The sequence below is a fragment of the Schistosoma haematobium genome, chromosome 6 (assembly GCF_000699445.3).
Source record: "Schistosoma haematobium chromosome 6, whole genome shotgun sequence".
NCBI classification, from domain to species: domain Eukaryota; kingdom Metazoa; phylum Platyhelminthes; class Trematoda; order Strigeidida; family Schistosomatidae; genus Schistosoma; species Schistosoma haematobium.
In genome coordinates this window covers 10,287,975-10,307,612 of record NC_067201.1, presented here as the reverse complement: position 1 = coordinate 10,307,612, position 19,638 = coordinate 10,287,975, and the positions used below count along the sequence as shown (strand labels likewise).

At 32.2% G+C, this 19,638-nt stretch overlaps 1 protein-coding gene across 1 annotated transcript in view; it reads left to right on the top strand.

The window, feature by feature from the left end:
• The window catches only part of CDH2_8 (Chromodomain-helicase DNA-binding protein), a gene marked incomplete at its 3' end in the record, with an annotated part of 74,846 nt that overhangs the window by 17,932 nt on the left and 37,276 nt on the right, over positions 1–19,638 (top strand). The window contains exons 8-9 of the mRNA XM_051219446.1: positions 2,319–2,399; positions 5,357–5,369. Of these exons, the coding sequence (XP_051065442.1) occupies positions 2,319–2,399; positions 5,357–5,369 (94 nt within the window). The remainder of the gene's footprint in view (positions 1–2,318; positions 2,400–5,356; positions 5,370–19,638) is intronic.

The following is a 19,638-nucleotide window of genomic DNA, read 5'->3' as shown; positions in this document are numbered from 1 at the left end:
CCTAGGGCTACTACCGGTCCCAAACCTGAGTAAAGGAGGGGGTTCGGGTATGGGGTTAGCAACCTCATCGCGTAGAAAAAAACTTGTTAAAAAAATACTAACCAGAATAAATAAATTAAACCATTTAAACTCTCTCTTGACTATTCACCAGTTAATCAATGCAGATATCTCAGTTCTATAAATTGTCAATTGAAACTATGAAAAATTCAATAGTAACATCAGTGACTAAAAAGACAATTAAGACCTATTTTTTAATATTCACAAAGCTCAATAAGGTTATAGATGTTCTGCTCCCCGTGTTCACAAGTGTCGAAAGCTTTCTGCCGATTACATGCAACCAGTATTATTTCTCTCACCCTATTTGACCCATATTTATTCGGATCATGAATCTAAAAAAAAATTTCACTTCTCGTATAAACTGATTCAAGTTAGAATTGTATATGAGTTAACTTAACAACCCTTAGTTCACATGTTATAACTTTAAACGATGCATTTTGCCTTAAATCTGACCATTTTTTCGGATTAGTAATTTGGATATATAACTACAGAATACTTGGAGAGAATTTGTGGGAAAGAACATTCTTCATTCATATCTTAGTTCTTTTAATTCATATTTACTTGGATTTTCATTAGGAATAAAATTTTCCATATTTTGAATATGTCCATAATAATAATAATAATAATAATAATAATAATAATAATGGTGATGTGATAGTGGAAATATGAATTTTTTCCGACAAATCTATCATCTTTTGTAATATTTGACACAACGACAGTATAATCCATCTTACCTGTATTTTATTGTGTTTCAAATACAAACCGAATTCCATTAGGACTAATTAATTAATGATACATCAATGACTTTTCATTTCTACAAATGTATTGTAATTTTATGAAAACTAAGGAATGGGACCTGATAAAAGAAAGAAAGAAAGAAGGATGGATGGATGAAGAAAGGGTTGGAAATAGTCTCCACTTGTGTACAGGTACATACATATATACATACACGCATACATACACTTTTCACAATTCATATGTAACGGACTGTGAGGTAATGCAGCATTGACTACCACTTGTTAATAATAATAATAACTCATTCTAGTACTTACAACAATAGTAATAGTGATAAACACGATATTAATTCAATACTACTACCACTACCACTACTACTACTTATCATTCATTCAGTGTCATTCATGAAACGCGAACAAGCTAAGCGAGACAAACGAATTCATTAGAAGGAAAAATAAACAAACAAAACAAAATAGATAACCCATTCACTACCATCATCATCATCATCACCACCACCACCACCATATAATAACGAGATTAATTTATTCAATCAATCAACAAAAAAAATGTGAAAAAAAGAATTAACAAACTGAATACATTTGACTAATTTATAGAAGAAATCAATTATTTAATGAGTTTGTATGTCTGTGTGCTAGTGTGCGCATGTACATGTGTCTGTGTGAATTTTCAACGCCTACTGCATAAATAATAATAATATTAATAATGATTAATATAGTGATAATTATAACAATAGTAAGTTGTAAACATCAGTTACTAACTAGAACAAAATTATCATTGATGATGGTGATAATTTGAATGTTGTAGCAATCTATATACTTCTAATGCTGATCATTTTATTAAATCCTGGATGATTGAATTCACTTTGCCACTAGTGAAGGTGTTCACGTGTGTGCACTTGCGTATTTATGTCTATATGTCTGTGGTTATCTCCTCTTTGTAAGGATAAAAAGATAAGTAAACTGATGAGTTGGTACTGTTGAAGGAGATGAGGTTGATATATTCAAAATGTAATGATAATTCTTTTTCTGTTTACTTTTTATACCTAAAAACCAAAATAAGAAATTAATGACATAAAATTAAGTTTTGGATACATGTGAATAATTTCGTTTTTAGAAAATAATGATCAATGAACTGGGGGAGATTGTGAGAGAGAGAAGAATAGAGTGGGAGGGGAGAAGGGAGTGAAAACAACTAATTCATCTTTTTTCTCTAAATCTTAAAAAATATTCTTGTTTAGAGTCCTGGATCACTTTGAGTTGCTTGTTTTCAAATTGAATAGTGATTTAGTAACTAAAATTACATAGATTTTCTATGAGATGAAAATAGCTAAATTGTAGCTTTTCAGATTGTAAAGTTGGTTGTTATCAGGCAAGCTATGTTAAGTTACTTACACCAATGATCATGTTGGAACTTGATAAGTGGAATTGGATAAACATAACATTGATCATTACTCAATGGTCAGTCAGTTGTAGATTTCTTTTTGTTATAATAATTCATTACCGTAGTTAGTACCAATTGCAAAAGTCATCGTAAATCATAACTTGAGTAGTTTAGAAACTAATTTTCTGGTTGGAACCATAAGTAAGGTATGCTGAAATCTCATAGAGCATATTAAATTTTTAAATGGTTATTGACTCATTCTCAGATGAGTGCTATCGATTAGTAAAACCAAGGTTCAGATTTTCCTGCTTTCAATTAGTCAACATTCGACAAACTACACTATGGTGTTAACCAATCTAGTCTATTGATTAGGTCACAATTTAATCTATACAATTTAAGCAAGCAATGTCACCTTCTTTACTGTTCAGTGACATATGAGTGTGTGGGAATTCAGATGTTTCAGAAGTGAAACAGTTATCATAAATAGGACTAGGTGATTGTAGAGCTGGATATCCCCTATCCAGTGGTTTGAAGTTCTTGGATTCGATTCTATGTTGAGTGATAATAAATGAGCACTTCTGAGTAACTATCTTAAAGAAGTGAGCAGAAGTCCAGTGCTTCCAAATTTTCAATGGTAACCCAATTAAGACCAGTTCGTGATATAAAGTCTATGTAAAACACAATAATTGTGTTTGCTCACATCAGTATGGAATGTTTAGGAAAATTATTATTTAATAAGAGTTTTTTTTGTTAGGGAACTTTGAATTGTTCAATCAAACTAATAAAGTTGGAATATATTTAATATTCTATGGGTCCTTCAAGCATAACAAACTATAATGAACAACATAGATAGTTGTAAATGACTAGGATGAAGCTTATGTCCTGGATTCCACTGCTAGCCACCGTTCACTAGTTCATTTTCTATCTCCAAAATATTTAATTTATATCACTATTAGTTAAAGTTAGACTTATCTTGTCACAATACAGATATCGTACCTATTGAACAAGCTAACAGCTATCTGATCTCAGTTGTTCAGCAGATAATGTGCTGTTATATGAAGAGAAAGGTACTGAGTTCAACTCCCAGTATGAATAACAATGCTAAAATGAAATTAAATATGTATAATTCGTACCAAATACGATGAGACGTACATTTGTGATTTTCCGCAAGCGGGATCGTGGATGAGCACTGCTGAGGAGTCCCATACTAGGACGAAACGGCTGTCCAGTGCTTCCAGGTTTCCAATGGTGGTCTAACATCAATCGGTTCATGATCTCAATCAAAACTCAATAATCTCCACAACATCTATACTAATAATTTATTTAATCGAAATAAACTAGTTTAGTATGTGGCATTGTATTAGGAATAAATTTTACAGATCCACAAAAATTATTTATCTACTACTGTTTTCTCACTAGAAAGAAAAGTCCACAAACCTTATCGTTTCTTTTAATTGTATGATCAAATTATGTGAAATTAAGATAAATGTGCACAGAAATAAATCCATTTGATGGGAACCTATTCAAATGATAATATCAAATTGTAATGTTTGTTACTAATAAAACATGATTAAAATCTTTAAAATAAAGAAGAGATAAGTCAATACATAGACGTATAAAGAGTTTTTGTGTGATAATTTCCTTTACACTATTCGTTTTGTGTTTATTGAACTTGAGTTAGGCATAGGATCGCAATTCGCATAGATAATGCTAATCTTAATAATTAATGTAAATGAATACGATCAACTATACATTTGATATTTCGATAAAACTGTATTATACTGAAAAAGCAATCAGATTTAAGATCGTAACTCTTCTCTTTTTGCACAAAAATTGAAAACTTACTTACTTACTTACGACTGTTACTCCTCGTGAAGGAGCATAGGCCGCTCACCAGCATTCTCCATCAAACCCTGTCCTGGGCAATCCTTTCCAGCTCCTTCCAGTTGTTATTCATCCTTTTCATATCTGCTTCTATTTCCAGACGTAATGTGTTCTTTAGCCTTCCTATTTTCCGCTTCCCTTCAGGATTCCAAGTTAGGGCTTGCCTCGTGATGTAGTTTGATGATTCGCGTAATGTATGTCCTATCCATTTCCATCGTCTTTCCCTAATTTCTTCTTCAGCTGGAAACCGGTTTATAAATACTTATACCTTCGAAAAGCGAAGTAAAAATATAAGCAGAGATATATGATGGATACCAGTGGAATCTATGATACACGTTCCATTCTATTTTAGGACTCATCGGCTGAGTTCCATTGCCGGTCGCCATCCATCTTTACTTATAATTCTTGTGAGTTAAGGCAATATCAAGGCAATCCGCACAGGATGCACATATATCAATAAGAGACTGATCGATTACAAACCTAAACATCAATATCAAGATCCAAACAACCAATATGAAAATGAAGTGAAAATATTTTAAATAAATTGTAAAAGTAAGCCAATCTAAGTTGAGAATGACTCTTAAGTTTTGCATCAAATTTTAAAATATATACTGTATATCTTAGTTTGTGTAAGACAAGCGGTACAAAATACTTTTGTAAAATGCTCAAAATGTTAAAAATGATAATTGAAAAACTCATACTTTCTTGCTGCAACATGGAAGTCGTACTGTTAAACGCATGAAATACTGAGTTCTTACTATTTACTATGAATAAAATTTTACAATATAAACCCTATTTTTCTAAATCTCAACTATAAACTCTTAATTCAAATCATAAATCTCTATCCCTACCTTTGAACCTTCGTGGATTGGTTGAAGTTAGACATTAACACTATTGGATGCCGGCCAACTCAGTGGTCTAGTGGTTAAGCGCCTGGCGCGAGACTGATAGGTCCTGGGTTCGAATCTCACGGGGTGCGGGATCGTGGATGCTCACTGGTGAGGAGTCTCACAATAGGACGAAACGGCCGTCCAGTGCTTCCAGGTTTTCCATGGTGGTCTGGCTTCAATTGACTCATGATTTCAATCTGTGAAACCTCAATAAATATGTCTACAACATATTCATGAATTATAGCTATTGGCTAGGTAACATTAATTTATTTAGTATTTTTTAACATTGATAAGATAAAGATCCTCAAAAAGAAAAAAATAATAATCACCAGATAATTCATTATTGAAAGAATTCCAACAAGACCATATGATAGGATTCTTCATATCAGATGGTGGTTGGAGGTAGTCGACAGGAAACTCTGGACCCGGGTTTCGTGTTACTTGCCACTCGTCAGCAAGGTGTACCTGTAATCTTGAGGGAACTGGTGCTCCCTGGCTGATTCGATCTCGTGTCACCCAGCTTCACAGTCAGAGACGTTATCACTGAGCTACCCAGAGTTTCCTGTCGACCACCTCCAACCACCATCTAATCTCAATATATAGTGCCCGCAGTGTCGAGTCACCTAGACTGGTGGCCACATTGCAACATGGTCGATAGCATTCGATCTGCACTAAATAAGGACTTGACACACATGACATTGATCACCACCCAGTGATCAATCAATTGTGAGAATTCTTCATACCATTTATTCCCTTACTCCTTGTTTTCTTCTCTATATACCAGGAAAAAAGAATTTGTTACAATACAAAAGTTATCTGTATCATTTCTTTGTTATCATTCTCGACATTTTTCTTTATTCTATAAGAAAATTTTTAGATTATTATGTGTAATGCAAAATAAAAAGACAAAAATGCACTTGTGCATAAAATAATTGTTACTTAACCTTATTTATATTTACGAGCTTATACACACATGAGTGCATGTATACGCACACAAACACACAAACAAGAGTGTGGTTGTGGATGTGGATAATATAGTAGAGTACTATAAAACAAAACAACAACAAAGAAAAACGATTTCCACCTCAATTGATTTCAAAAGGGATACAGTAACAAAAAGCTTATAGATGAACATCCTTATATCAATCACTATGATAAACATAATAATAATAATAATGAATTAGTACACGTATCATTATATTCAACAATATTTTAACAAAAAGAAGAATAACAAATAGTCGGTAATGAACACATTGAATGGTGATAAAATTAAAATTGTTTCTTCCAAATTTATAATTTTTCACTTTATTTTAAACATATTGTATACAATTAAATAATACAAAATATAGCAAGCAACAGAAATGGTTTAGAAGGATGGGGGGTGTTAGGAATTATAGGACGGCAACAATTTAAATATTTGTTATTAGTCAGAGAATTTTATACACGAGATTCTCTTGTGAGCACATAATATTACAATTACTAGTAATGATGATATATAATCGATTAAGTAAACTTCTAATAAAGAGAATTATTACTCCCCTACCCTTCTAAGTTCACTTTTCTTATTCTTTCCACTACTAATACTCTTACTCACACTACTACTAATAACACTACTACTTCTACTACTAATATTGATGTTTTTTTTTGAAAATAGGGGATTTAGAGATTAATAGAAACTGAATTTTTTTTCTCATGTATCATTTTATCACTATTCATAATATCATGATTTTCATGCAAGCTAATAATAATTCTCAAGACTTCCAGGTTTTCCATGGTGATCTAGCTTCAATTGTTTCATGATCTCATCTGTTTAAATTACTACAATCTCTACAAAACCCCTTCTTATACTTTAATTTCGTTGAAAACGATATATCACATAATAAATTAATGACTAATATAAAATGAATAGTAATTATATTCTGCGGATGAACTAACGGTCTGTTGGTTAGTGAAACTAACTTTTAATCAATAAAGGACAAAGTAACTGCTTTGTATCCTCTCGTTTTCAAAGGTTATCTAGCTTAGGTCGGTTAGTAACCTCAATGAGCTTTAATCTATTACATGGTAATTTATTAAAATCATATACCATTAGTGTCAGAAATGATTTCTACAAAACATTTCTAAAATTCTTTGTTGTACATTTCAGTCTTCAAATCACAGTTCCTGGCCTTAACAAGTGATAAAAACTCAATATGCAATTTATGAATCCTATTAAATATTTAACCCATGATAATTGTATTGTATTTCTAATCAATAATCAGTAATTGTTTGCACTTTCTTGTTGCTGATATTCGATACCGCATGATGATGAATCTCTATGTGCATGTGAGTATTCTAAATGTATTTTCTTAAAATAATCTTTATTTACAAGTCTTATCATATCTAATATACGGCTAACAGTGAAATCTAGCAGTTATGATTTAAAACTTGTGATTAAAAGCTATATCAATGCAATTTACATATGATGCATAGAAGAAAATAGTAATTGAATACAAACAGGAGGAAATTACAGATTGGTAAATAAAATGTTACTTTATGAAGAAAAATTTACTAGATTTGATTTTCAATTTGGATAGTAACAACAGGATGCAAGTACATCCAACTAACAAATCATAAATAGAGTAAAATGAGGATCCTGAAGTTCCACTGCTAAATGCATACTAAATATACAATTTATTATTTCTGTTACTTGTTGTGTTTATGAAACGTTTAACTGATTTTTGCTTGGTACTGGAAACTCTAAATTTTATAACCCGTAGTGAGAACACAAAGACTGGTGATATGAATTAATTTAACAGCCAAAATATGTCAGATTGATAAGCGAATGCATTACTTTTTATAGAGTTTGTTTACAGTTAAATCAACACTCAGATTAATTCTCTGAGCTGGATGGTTTGGTCGTGGAGCTTTCATCATTCTTCTGAACGACATCATCAGCACGAACTTCAGATAGAAGTTTGTGCTGATGATTTCAATCAGAAGAACGATGAAAGCTCCACGACCAAACCATCCAGCTCAGAGAACAAAACTCCACCGAAATCATCCACCTGAGCTACAAATCTTCTCCACCATCTCACACTCAGATTTATCTAATCTAAACTGAAAAGTAGTTAATATCTGTTGATCAATAACGTTTTATTTTATATGAGCACACTTTTGCAATATCATACTGATCGATTTTCATACTGACTAAAATATTACTCTTTTGATTTTGTCATATCATCTTTACCTAAGTTAAACGGAAAGGTTTGAATTAGGTGTACAGTGCTATTGATTTTTGTAAAATATTTGGAACTAGAAAGAGCCTATAGATATATGATTCACTTGGTATTGTTTTACTTGAATGTTTAGGACTGCAATTGATCAGTCTCTTATTGGCGTATGTGCATACTGTGCGTATTGCCTCGATATTGCGTTAATTTACTAGCATTATAAGTAAAGATGGATAGTGGCTAGCAGTGGAATCCAGGATGCGCGTTTCGTCCCAGAGTGAACATCAACTCTGAGATGCAGGTAAATCCAACTGACGAGTCCCAAATGAGACGAAACGCGAGTCCTGGATTCCACTGCTAGCCACTATCCATCTTTGCCTATAGATATATAGTTGGAAAATTTCACTCAACTCTGTAATATACTTTGACTACACGAAGATAATTAGAGAGGTGAAATAGGATCACCGTTAAGTGATCCAATTGGTTTGTATTATTCACCCCTGAACAATAAATATAAATTCATTAGGTTTTACTGTTAGTAACTCATCACCTTCAGTTACGTTTTTTTTCGATGAGCCAAAAAATTCAGTGAAACATTAGGGAATTAGAATGAAATAGTATTAAGAGACAATTAATTATTATTGTTTCTTTGTTAATAAGATAAATGACAGTTAGAAAATTGGTTACTAACAGATGATTGACTGATTATATGTATAATGCATTACAATTCATTACAATATTAGAATAATAAATAAATAAGTCAATTATAGGATTTAATTTACAATCAAAATCTAAAAACAAGACGACAAAGTCTGTATTCTATACAGTCATAAAATATCTTTGTGTATTTTTTCTTCTAATATATTAAAAATATACCCCAGAAACAGAAATTGTAAATATATGGAGGGGTGGAATTTGTCGACAGTATTCAATTTGAAAAAAAAGGAGTTCGAGTCATAGACTAATCTCAAATGGAATAGTACTGAAAATCAGGCATTACTGAACAACTATTTTGTATTAATTAGATATGTCTCAATAATATTTACTCATGTATGACTCCATATAAGTAATCGAATCTCGGGATCATTAAGTCTTAAAACGATCATGACAATATTTGGGTTATTGAGTTTGAATTGAGTGATATAAGTTTCAACTAATTTATAATAAAGTCCAATCGTCATACAATATAATCAATGTATATCTGTATCACTCAGAACATGTTTGGATTCTGTTGGTCACAGCTTCTCACAAGAATTACATGAATCATTCATGAAGCTAATTACTAACAAAGCTATGATTCAGATACAATGATCTAAATGTACTATGATGTCTGAGATAATTCAGAAGTTATGTTGTTTCATTTCATATGGGTTTGAGAATACACAACGTTATGAAGTACTATACAAAGGTTAAATAGCACTTCACTGCTATATGGTTATCAGTGGTTATACAAAAAATAAATGAAAATGAATAACCATTTTCTTCTGGTATGAAATTATTCAAGACTGCTTATTTACAACTCAGGAAGGTATTAAGAGTAGGAATTTCAGAGCTAACATAGAGCTTGTTACCCTTAGTCAAATTAGGACAAAACGATTCATAATTCTAACTTCATGTCATAACTTGTCAGTTGAATGCTGATTGTGTTGTCGTTTAATGCTACATTTTATATCTGATCGTCGCTGATTGTTGTGTCGAAAACGCTTATCACTTATACTCGAAAGGAGGGACCTCCGCTATTCCCACGATGCGAAAGTAAGGACAGAAAGACTGGTATAAGTAAAGATTTATTAACCCCAAAACACGACGACGTCGACGAAGAAGACAACTCTAGTAGAAAATGCACTCATTTATATATTGATTGTACACCCATTTTGATTAATAATTAGGATGAAATCACATATATAACAAATCACAGACTGAGCATAGTTTATGTCAATGGAATACAAGAATATCGTATATTCTACAAAATAAAATATCATACGAGAAAACAAAACAAATACAACACTGAATGATCATCATATTGAATCAAAACGGAAGTAATTTTGAGCAAAACTCATAATGAGTAAATCAATCAAATTTTGGCTTGTCTTTCTATCATAGCACTTCAGTTGGTCTGTGATATAAAATACAAATATACCTGTAAATTATTTATGTTGAACTTACGTCTTAAACGTTATTTATTCTATTTTAGTTTCGATGAAGAAATTTAGAAGCTGAGACGATGTAACAATAAAATTATGATTAGAAGGGGGCTTTGTGGGGATTTAAGTGATTTATACTTGAATTCATGAATCAATTAAAGCCAGACTATCATGAAAAACCTAGAAGCACTAGACAGCCGTTTCGTCCTAGTATGGAACTACTAAGAATTGCGCGTACACGTTCCCACACGTGGGGCTTTAGCGCAGGACCATCGGTCGTGAACGTTTAACATCTAGACCACTGAGCTATCATCCAACGGTGTAAATATCTAACTTCAACCAATCCATGATCTTTTGCAACACTTCATCAACTCTGATAATAATTATATGCTCACTATTAACTAGCATCAAGATAAATTTCTTAGAGTTCTAGTGAGAAGCCGTGACCAGTGCAGTCCAATCTGTGTCTGGTGGAGACATTTATTCATCTCAGACAATGGATAAAGGGTTGAGCAAGGTCATGGATCGACTGAGGTTAAACATTAATGCTGTTGGATGCCGGCTCAGTGATCCAGTAGGTTAAGCGTCCGCGCGTGAGACTGAAGGCCCTGGGTTCGAACCCCGCGAACGGGATCGTAGATGCGCACTGCTGAGGAGCCCCACAATAAGACGAAATGGTCGTCCGGTGCTTCCAGGTTTCCAATGGTGGTCTAACATTAATCGGTTCATGATCTCAATTGAAATCAGCCTGTAGTGTAAAATTCATTAGTTACATAGTCTAAAACAAAACTTATTACAATTGTCATAAATGTAATTATATTTTAACTAGAAACTCATATGATTTTCATCGCTATCCTGTCATATCCACTTTGTTTTTTTACCAGTTCACTCTGTAGTTTGTCGAAATTTAAACGCAAACTCTCGATTTCAATTTCCCCTATATATAATACTTTTTTTGAGGGGTGTATCATGAAGTGATTATATTTTTGCTCGGTTTGTCATTCAGTCAATCAGTTAACAATTTGTATTATGGTTACTGATAAAAATGTGTTTTTTTAAATTAAATTTTTTCGATCTATTTACGTAGTTAATCTGTTTTTACATGGTAATTTACATCACCTTTCTCAAATCTCAATGCTCAGTCAGTTTTAATCAACCATATACCGTAATGTTATCCAATGATAAATTTGAATGATTTGACTATTCTATTTAAATTGTAGATTATATTCATCATAGATTAATATTAGTTGAAGTATCGTCGAATACATGTGAACACTAGATAGCTGTTTTATTCTAGTATGAAATTCTTAAAATTTTCGCTTAAAATCAAACCTTTGATTAAAATGGTGGGGTTTAAACATGTTTAGAGTAAGATAGTTGTTACTAATGAGATCGTACGGTTGTTCCGTTATATCATAAATTGGTTAAAGTTGGAACTGTACTACTGAACTATGTCTAAGGAATTCTAATGGATAAGTGTTTACTATGAAGTCTGAAGATCCCAGATTCGATCCCTGGCTAAGTCATAGGTATGTGCTAGGACAAAACTACTGTTTGGTTTACCTAGTTTCCTATGGTTGCACAAGTGAGATCAACCTATAATGAATACAACCCATACATTGAGTCAGTTTCCTCAAAACCCTTTCAATTAAAGTTCATTTAATAATATCTTGTTAGATTCCGTTAAGAGAATGATCAAAATTTAGGTTATTTGTTTATGGACTAAAATTAGAAAAGTTTATGATAATTTATACTAAATCTAATGTACTACTTGCAAGCTAAAAGTATTTGGATTTCAATGTTGAAGTACACACTGGGACTCAAGCCCTATACTTCCCATGATTTCTAATTCAAATAATCCAATAGTGTACAACAAGCAGCTTAAATAGAATTCAAGACGATGTTCAATAGAAGTTTTAAGTATTCAATCTTTATTTAATTTATTGTATCTTTTCTTTTGTCTCCAAAAATTATCATGTTCATACAAAATGTAAATGATTGACAAACATTCAAATGTTAATAATCTATTAATTAATATAACCATATAGATAACATTTGTTTTAAACATTGAATTATGATTCAATGGCGCCAATATAAACCAACTAAGAACACTATTCAATTATCATGTCTGAGTGTAATGACTGTGTTGAAAAAGTCTGAGAAATGAAAACGAAAACAAAATAAAACAAAAAAATTTGTTGAATTACTCTTTCGGAATAAGTTAAATTTAGAGGGTGATTGTTTTTCCTGGATCTAGATTAGAATTTTCAGTTGAACTAATGTATTACCAATAGTGAAGTCAGATTTCTCAATTATACTATTCATATTCATTATAATAAATAAATATCCTATAAAGAATCATTCAATTCGACGTTGATTTCAAATGATAAATGATTAATCAGTGGAATTTTGAAAATTGTAGCACTCACTTGATCCCCATGAATATTTACTGCTTGATTTAGAATGAATACATGGGAATTATGTTGGTATATCAAGCGATAACTAATAATTAGCACAGCTGTTGGATTTGTAATCGTTACAATCAACAAATAAAGAGATTGGATACTGACTGTTATATTTTGTCTAACCTATATGTTATGAATTCTTTCGATTTTTCCACGAGATTTAAGATCCTATTTCAGTTACCATTTGTGATAAAGAATTATCATGGTATATGATAATTGTTTAGACTATGGGTTAAGTGACTGGTGACATAAAACTCCTGAATAATTAGATGGTAGAAGACAGATTGACAGATGAATACTTGTTTGGTAGTGCACATTAGTATGGGAGATTTGTAGAGATTGTAGTATTTCCATGCGTTCATGAGTTAGATCAAATGTCTTACATTCGAATCCTGAGTAAGGGTCGTTGATGCTCACTGTTGTGGAGTCCCATGTTAGGAAGAAACAACTGTCCAGTGCTTCCAAGTCTTCAATGGTGGTCTAGCTAAGACCTGTTCGTAATTTCGATCGTGAAAGCATTGTCTATGCAAGAAGAGACGTGATTAAATATTATTTAAAAGATAGTTAAGTAAAGGATATGAATTCTGTAATCCGCTCACTAGGCAATAAAATGAAATCATGACTGAATATATTGATTTATCAATGAGATCTGATTTCCTCATTGAGGTTTATTTTTAATAAACATAACTACATTCCAGGCTTCAGTCTATTTGAGGTACTGCACAATTATTATCGACTGTCATTGGTAATATTTATCTCACGCCTGATAGAGGTTTACTTTGAAACCTTAACATGTTAGGGTTGTAGTTGCACACCACCGAAGTGTTATAAACTAAGGCAAAATGGTTGTCCTGTACTTCCTAATTTTCACTGATTATCTAACCAAATGCAATCTATACTGTGAAACCAGATCTACTGGTCTCCAAAACCCACTGTAATAACGACTGATATTTATTTATTTATTTATTTACATAAATTAATTACAATCTATAGTGAAATTGAATGCTATTAGGACATTATTTACACTTCATTATAATGTCCTATAATAAAGAGAAATACCTGTTCTAATTTTAGTATCAATTTTCGTTCGTTAGAAAAGCTTATATTATTCTATCATGATAATTATCATAAATGACAATAGCAACCTCGTTCTATACAGAGATAATGAATGAAAGTTCCATTCAATTGTCAACAGTTTTCACTTCAACGGCGCCATTCACTATGAACATATATATATATTCATCCTGTCAAGTTCACTTTGCACTATTTAAGCCTATCTGACAGATAAATAAATGAATGATTGAAGTGTTTGATAAAACTATTACTGTTATTGCTCATTATCATATTAATGTTCCATTGTAGATAAGAGATTTTAGTTTGAACATACTTATTTATTGTGTATACGGATATGTGATCATGTGCACAAGCGAGAGAGTTAAGGGAAGAAAATTAATCTCAACAATAGTGATCACATTAATAAAATATGAGGATAAGAGGGAAAAAAATCTTTTTTTTATAGTAAAAACTTGATCTGATGAAAGAAATACTGTATTTTACACGTCTAATACTTAGATACTTGACAAAAACTTTTCAAAACGCCTCCTAATCCCCAAGAAATCTACGGTACTTTTAAGTTGATCAGAAAACAAAAGGCGGGAAGTATGAAGGTAGGCTTTACTTCCAAGATAAGTTAATAAACAGAAAGCAAGGATATTTGTAGTTTTATTTGTAACTTTGATAAGTTTAAATGTTCCGGAAACATGCCAACAAGACTGGTTATTATCTTGTCAGATTATGCTACATAGCCTATTGTTTCTGTATAACTCTTTGAAAAATTTCTATTGAACGATGGTTAGACGAAGCGTCTCTAATCTTTTCTGTGATTCTTAAAACTTTTTCAAGAAACATTGGAAAGTTAATAATGATATTCCTTTTTAAATAGGCTAGAAAGAAAATTTGCTGACTGAACAACTTATTGTAAATGCAAAAAAATGATAGAAATACATATTGATTTATGTTATATTCGCATCGCATATTACCTATATTTGAAAAGGAAACGAAGAATCACTGCAATTCCTTCAACACGAATTATGAACATCACGACGGAATGGTACAAATAAAGATTTATTAAGCGTAGAACATGACGATGACCCTAATCTAAAATGCCCTCATTTATAAATTGATTATATACCCAATTTGTTTATTAATTTGAGTAAAATCATATAAGTGAAAAAAAACATCCAAAATTATTATAAAATCACATATTGCATTCACTTGATATTGTTCTACTTGTATCTCCCCATTGTTATTTAGGACTACAATTGATCTGTCTCATGTTGGCATATATAAGCATCCTGTACGGATTGGCTCGATATAGCCTTAAGTCACATATTGCATGTTAGGCTAAAAATAATTCATATGAATTCAATACGAACAATATTATAATCTGGAAAAACAAAACAAACACTACACTGGGTTATTATTATTATTATATTGAATTAAACAAACGGAAGTAATGCTGAATAAAAAGACACAATGAGTAAAATAATGTAATTTTACCTTTTCATCCCATTGTATCCATGTATTATTACGGTGCAGTGTATTGTTTATAAAATATATTACGTTGAGAGATTTTATTAAGTTATTTGATTAGTGATTCATATTTCTTTCCGATATAGCAAAGGAAGGAACATAAATTAAACAATACTACTACTACTACTCACACTAATACTACTATCACTACTAGAACCGTTACTATTACTCACAATACTACTACTACTACTAATGATTATACTAATAATAACTATTACCACTATTAGTATTTATTCATTATCAATAAAACTTAAGAGTGAATTATATGTTTATGTATATGGTTTAGGTATACACTTTCTATGTATTATTATCTGATTATGTATACCGAAGCAGACTGAGTTAAATGGACACTGAACCATAAAAAAATTAATATTATCACTAAATTATGGATATCTTACTGAATCTTACATGACTAGTTCCTTTCTTTTTATACTTGTTACTTATATCAGATGTTTGGAAGTAGTTTGCTTGAAATTAATAACCTAGGTTTCACATTGGTTAACATTTCTCAACAAGAGTTATCCAACGAATTGGGGGGACCTGACACTACCTGTAGGATTCAAATGTGGGTCATTCTGTCTGAGACATCACCACTTAGTTATGTTGTTCATAAGTGACTCCATGTATAGTTGGGAAATTCGCTGTTGATGATTCACTTAGTAATGACCAATGTTATGTTTTTCTGATAGTTAGAGAACATTGAATTCTATCGATCAAGTTGCATTATAATCACTAGTCTTAGTGAATTGATTGGGTCCTACGACTGCTGAATGATGAAACATATGTGACGCTGATTACCACCTCATCAATCAGTTAAAAATAGTTGTCGTTATAGTAGAAATGTAATTACTAATTAATATGATATCTTTTAAATTTTCAACCTCCTACCACTAAAAAACTCATTAAAAAGTACGCTTCGAGGATAACTCAACCAGAATGAGGAAAACGACCTTTACACGTTTTTAAGCAAAATTGGTATATTATATGTAAGGAAGAGTAGAAATACCTTTGTTCATTGCTCAGAACGTATAAAATGATAAAGCAAAACTTATTTTTTGTCATCAAACGTTAAAAATGTTAGTGTTAAACGTATCGGATGCTCAGTTCTGTCTCTGTAGATTATATATAAAAAAGGTGAATCGACACTAGCCTTAAATCATAACTCTAAGAGCGTAATTCCGAAATAAATCTTAATCTGGTTGTGTAGTAAACGAGAACTCAAGTAGGGATAATCAATTAATTGATTAATGCAAATCTCAAAATTACAGTGTTTTCATAAAATATGGAAACCATACATTGAATTCATAATTTGTATATCTTCCATCAGTTGTCCTTTAGATGCTCTGTAATTTTTTAAATTCTTTTGTTATTACAATCACCATCTGTCTTCATTCCTGTTCTCTTCAATTAGATCTTCTCAATCTTCTGTTGCCAGGTATTCCACTTCCGACTGGTGCTACATACTACATGTATCTATCAACACAAGTAGCATACACCACAGTGGCACCATATTTTGTGGAAGAACCAAAAACAAAACATCTCTTGAGTTTCTTAGTGAAGTTGACTTTTATATATGGCTCTACAAAGCACACTTACATTATAGTTGATGTTATTTCATGATGAAAACCATAACTCTAAACCCTTTTAATCTTAACTTTGAATATCTAACCGAAAATGACAATATTTTGGAACTATTAAAAATCTATTCGGATTCATAAAATGGTTTGAGAAAACAGAAAATCTACGGCCAAAAACAACCTGTTGAGAACTTTAATCGATTTAATAAATAGATAAAATATGTTTACATTTCGTAATATTATTATTTTCTTCTTCCTAAACTATTCATTATTGAAAGCTACTTCTTAATTGACTGAGAGATGACTGAAAATTCCTCTCGGTTGTTTTAAACTCATCTCTGTACTTTTGTTGAAAGTTTGATTTTAAATAAATAATTCAGTCACTTGCTGTCTAATCTGTCCTTGCATACACCTACACTTTTATGTAAAGCATAAACACCTTTAATATATAAAGCTGTCATTATTTTTCATTTTGAAAATAATTAACTACTGATGAAATTGTTCGAAAAGTGTGGCGCATAATTGCTTTGACTGAATAGATAGAAATGCCCCCATAAAGTATTCATACCAAGTTGACTGAAGAACTTAAAAACTTGATTATTTGTGAAGTTTTAAAATATTTAGAACATATATGAAGTCTTCAGTATGGGGTTGTGGAGATTGTTGAATTTCATTCAACTCATGAATCGATCAATATTGAAAACCTAAAAGCACTGAACGGCCGTTTTGTCTTAGTATGTGACTACTCAGCGGTGCGCATCTACGACCACGCAACCGGGAGTTGAACTCAGGGCCTGTGGTCTTGCACAACGATGCTTAACCTCTTCATCACTGAGCCGGAATCTAATGGTACTAATGTCTAACCTTAATCAATCCACAGCACAGCCAGACCAATTTGATTGTCTTCTATGTAACTGTCCCGCACTCGATACTGGCTAGCTCGTGGATTGATTAAGGTTAGACTTCAACATTATTGAATGGCGGCTCAGTAGTCCAGAGTTTGTGTTCGTGCACGAGACCGAGGGTCCTAATTTCAGATATTTGGTTACGAGGTCATTACTGCACACTGTTGAGTAGTCGCATACTAGGACGAAGCGGCTGTCCGGTGCTTCCAGATTTTCAACGGTAATATAACATATCGATTCATGATTTCAATGAGATATGAAGTTGTCTTTATGTGGCTGCGTAAATTGTTACTTCAATAAACAAAAACCGAATCATTGAATACCGCTAGAATGGGATTGAAATTTCGAATCTGAAAAGTTTACGCTACAACAGATTTTATCATAGTTTAAATAGACTGTGTTTTATTCAATTTCACCCGATTAGTTTGTGATTACAGTCAACAAGAGACGTACCAGAACACAGAAAAATAAGATGAGACACCTGTCAGTATCAGTCAAACTATTCACTAATCGTTTTAATAATCAGTTTCAATCGAAAAATAAAAAAACCAGCAAGAAATCAGTAAATTTTATTTTCACTTAATCGGTACTAAAAAACACAAACAAACAGTCAAAATGAGATAATTCAAAAATCTGTTGTGATTTAAGTATTATTAAACAAAAATAGAATACAGAAAGTACCGACGTTTTCAATTTTATAACGAACTTCAATTGATATGATTAACTTGACATAACTGTTACCAATGAATTGTAATGTCTGACGCTATCCTCAACATTTTAAATGTTCAGTTATCAACCGTGTCTGGTATGATGTAATTACTCATTGAAGACAATCGAGGACAGTCGCGCAATATCATGGATCGGTTAAAATTAGACATTAACACTGTTGGATGACGGCTCAGGGGTTTAAAGGTTAGTCGTTAGTGAGCAAAACTGGGGGTCCCGGGTTCGATTACCAATTGCATGGTCGTAGATGCACAGTGCGCACGAAACGAAATGTTCGTCCTGTGCTTCCAGCTTTTCAATGGTGGTTTAACACTGATCTGTTAATGACCTCAATTGAAACTCAACAATCTCCACAAGCATATACTGATAATTTCAGTTATTTCTTGGTACATTTAATCGATGAGTGAGTTATTTTCATGAGAAATTTCATTTTAAGCCCTAAGTTTCGCTATATCTAAATTTCTCATCCGACTTTTTGGGCTGCGTTACAATGATACTTTCACTTGTAGACGGCTAAGGACATATTAAGGGGCTTAAAATAAAGTCTTTACCCAAACATACATTTCATTTTGCAGTAGTCACTCATTTAATAAACAAAAACTGACTGTACTTGTGAATTGCAATACACTAATTGAACACTGAAGTGATTAAGGATACTCTCACCTTGGATTAAATTCACACTTTTACCACAGTGTCCAAAGTCCTACTAATATTTTGGCAGCTTGTTAATATTGAAAGGTTTCAGTAATTGAAATCATTAGTCAATTGAAGCTAGATCACCATGGAAAACCTGGAAACAATGGACGGCCGTTTCGTCCTAGTATGGGACTCCTCAGCAGTGCGCACCCACGATCCCAACCCCCAGGAGATTCGAACCCAGGACCTATCAGTATCGCGCGCGAGCGCCGGCATCCAATGATGGTAATGTCTAACTTCAACCAATCCACGAAGTTGCGACACCGTACATCATTGTCTTCAGTGAGTTGATATCTCACAAACGACCTGGTTGAACTCCACTGGTAACGGCTTCTCACTAGAACTCCAGGAGTA